The sequence below is a fragment of the Nanorana parkeri genome, unplaced genomic scaffold (assembly GCF_000935625.1).
Source record: "Nanorana parkeri isolate BGI_ZX_2015 unplaced genomic scaffold, ASM93562v1 scaffold3810, whole genome shotgun sequence".
NCBI classification, from domain to species: Eukaryota; Metazoa; Chordata; class Amphibia; order Anura; family Dicroglossidae; genus Nanorana; species Nanorana parkeri.
In genome coordinates this window covers 5,989-8,481 of record NW_017310078.1, presented here as the reverse complement: position 1 = coordinate 8,481, position 2,493 = coordinate 5,989, and the positions used below count along the sequence as shown (strand labels likewise).

At 50.7% G+C, this 2,493-nt stretch overlaps 1 protein-coding gene across 1 annotated transcript in view; it reads left to right on the top strand.

Moving 5' to 3' along the window:
* LOC108803505 (zinc transporter ZIP4-like) overlaps positions 1-2,493 on the top strand; it is a gene marked incomplete at its 3' end in the record, with an annotated part of 21,060 nt that overhangs the window by 14,986 nt on the left and 3,581 nt on the right. Inside the window, exon 2 of the mRNA XM_018575342.1 lies at positions 2,211-2,447. Coding sequence (XP_018430844.1) covers positions 2,211-2,447 — 237 coding nt within the window. The remainder of the gene's footprint in view (positions 1-2,210; positions 2,448-2,493) is intronic.

Sequence of the window (2,493 nt, the reverse complement as noted above, 5' to 3'; positions counted from 1 at the left end):
ATCAGCACCCCATCCACCCAACACTCCCAACAACCCATCAGCACCTCGTCCACCCAACACTCCCAACAACCCATCAGCACCTCGTCCACCCAACACTCCCAACAACCCATCAGCACCCCATCCACCCAACACTCCCAACAAACTATCAGCACCTCATCCACCCAACACTCCCAACAACCCATCAGCACCCCATCCACCCAACACTTCCAGCGCCTCATCAGCAGCCCATCCACCCAACACTCCCAACAACCTATCAGCACCCCATCCACCCAACAATCTATCAGCACCCCATCAGCACCCCATCCACCCAACAACCCATCAGCACCCCATCTACTCAACACTTTCAGCGCCTCATCAGCTCCCCATCCACCCAACACTCCCAACAATCTATCAGCACCTCATCCACCCAACAACCCATCAGCGCCCCATCCACCCAACACTTCCAGCGCCTCATCAGCACCTCATCCACCCAACACTCCCAACAACCCATCAGCGCCCCATCCACCCAACACTCCCAACAACCCATCAGCACTTCGTCCACCCAACACTTCCAGCGCCTCATCAGCACCCCATCCACCCAACACACCCAACAACCCATCAGCACCCCATCCACCCAACACTTCCAGCGCCTCATCAGCACCCCATCCACCCAACACTCCCAACAACCCATCAAAACTCCATTCCACCAAACATCCCAATAGGCTTCCATCCCTCTCTCCCAACAACCAGCGGCACTCCGGTCCAACCAAAACTTGCCAAAAGTAAAGGAAAAAAGTTAAGAGAAATATTCCAGTGAATAGACAGTACAGACCAGGCCCATGCCTGGTGCATGTGAGCAATGTTACCAAACCCTGAGGACACATCCTGAGGCTGTACAGACCGAGCACCTAAAGTCTGCAAAATCAGGCCTACAAGGACAGGAATAGCTGACTGTAGCAGGAGTGTGACCAGGGCCACCCAAGTACTCAGTACCAGGACTCACATCCTTCATATTCCCTGTATATGCCCCATCCCCTCCCCTCCCCCGGGTAACAATTCATCACTTACTTTGCAAATAGTAAAAGGTATTTGGTCCTGACTCCTTCTATATGGAGTCTCTCTCTCTCGGTATGGAGTCTCTCTCTCTCGGTATGGAATCTGTCTCTCTGTTGGTATGAAGTCTCTCTCTCTCGGTATGGAGTCTCTCTCTCTCGGTATGGAGTCTCTCTCTCTCTTGGAATGGAATCTGTCTCTCTGTTGGTATGAAGTCTCTCTCTCTCGGTATGGAGTCTCTCTCTCTCGGTATGGAGTCTCTCTCTCTCGGTATGGAGTCTCTCTCTCTCGGTATGGAGTCTCTCTCTCTCGGTATGGAGTCTCTCTCTCTCTGTTGGTATAGAGCAGGGGTGTCAAACTCAATTTAATTGTGGGCCGCATCAGCATTATGGTTGCCCTCAAAGGTATCTGTAAGACGATATACATGTATCTAATCTTCATCATCGTTGCCTCTGCATTCCATTATCACTTCATACCGAGATCTGAGAGTAGAAGTCTAGGAAATGGCCTGGTGGGCCGATTCGGCCCCTGGGCTTTGAGTTTGACACATGTGGTACAAAGTCTCTCTCTCTGTTGCTATGAAGTCTCTCTCTCTGTTGCTATGAAGTATCTCTCTCTCTGATAGTATGGAGTCTCTCTCTTGGTATTGAGTCTCTCTCTCTCTCTCTTGGTATGGAGTCTCTCTCTCTCTCTGATAGTATGGAGTCTCTCTCTCTCTCTTGGTATGGAGTCTCTCTCTCTCTCTGATAGTATGGAGTCTCTCTCTCTCTCTTGGTATGGAGTCTCTCTCTCTCTCTGATAGTATGGAGTCTCTCTCTCTCTTGGCATGGAGTCTCTCTCTCTTGGTATGGAGTCTCTCTCTCTCTTGGTATGGAGTCTCTCTCTCTCTTGGTATGGAGTCTCTCTCTCTCTTGGTATGGAGTCTCTCTCTCTGATAGTATGGAGTCTCTCTCTCTCTCTTAGTATGGAGTCTCTCTCTTGGTATGGAGTCTCTCTCTCTCTCTCTCTCGGAATGGAGACGGTCTCTCTTCATACCGGGTGTTTGTCTCTCTCTCTCGCTCAGTACAAGTATCTCAGTACCGGGCTGTCTCTCTTGGGTCAATGTGCCTCTCTGAGTGGGTGACATTTATATTGTATTTTGTTGGATTTGTTGAACTCTCTTCTGTCTCTCTGCACAGTGCCTGACACCAGACAGTCTCTTCTCTGCGGTGAATGGCTCCTCGGTGTCACAGTTGGATGCTCGGGGATTCTCAGCTGTCTCTGGAGGATTGTTGAATTACGTTGCAGACCCCGACCACTTCTGTAAAAGTGAAGACAAATGGCCGACCAGTGTACTGAATATGGGAGGCCGGGCAGAGGAGGTGACCCTGCGTGTAATGGCGTCTATACTGCCTCACTATATGGACCAGAACACGGTAAGATCTCCTGCCTTAGGGGAAGGGGGGGGCAGAACATATCCTG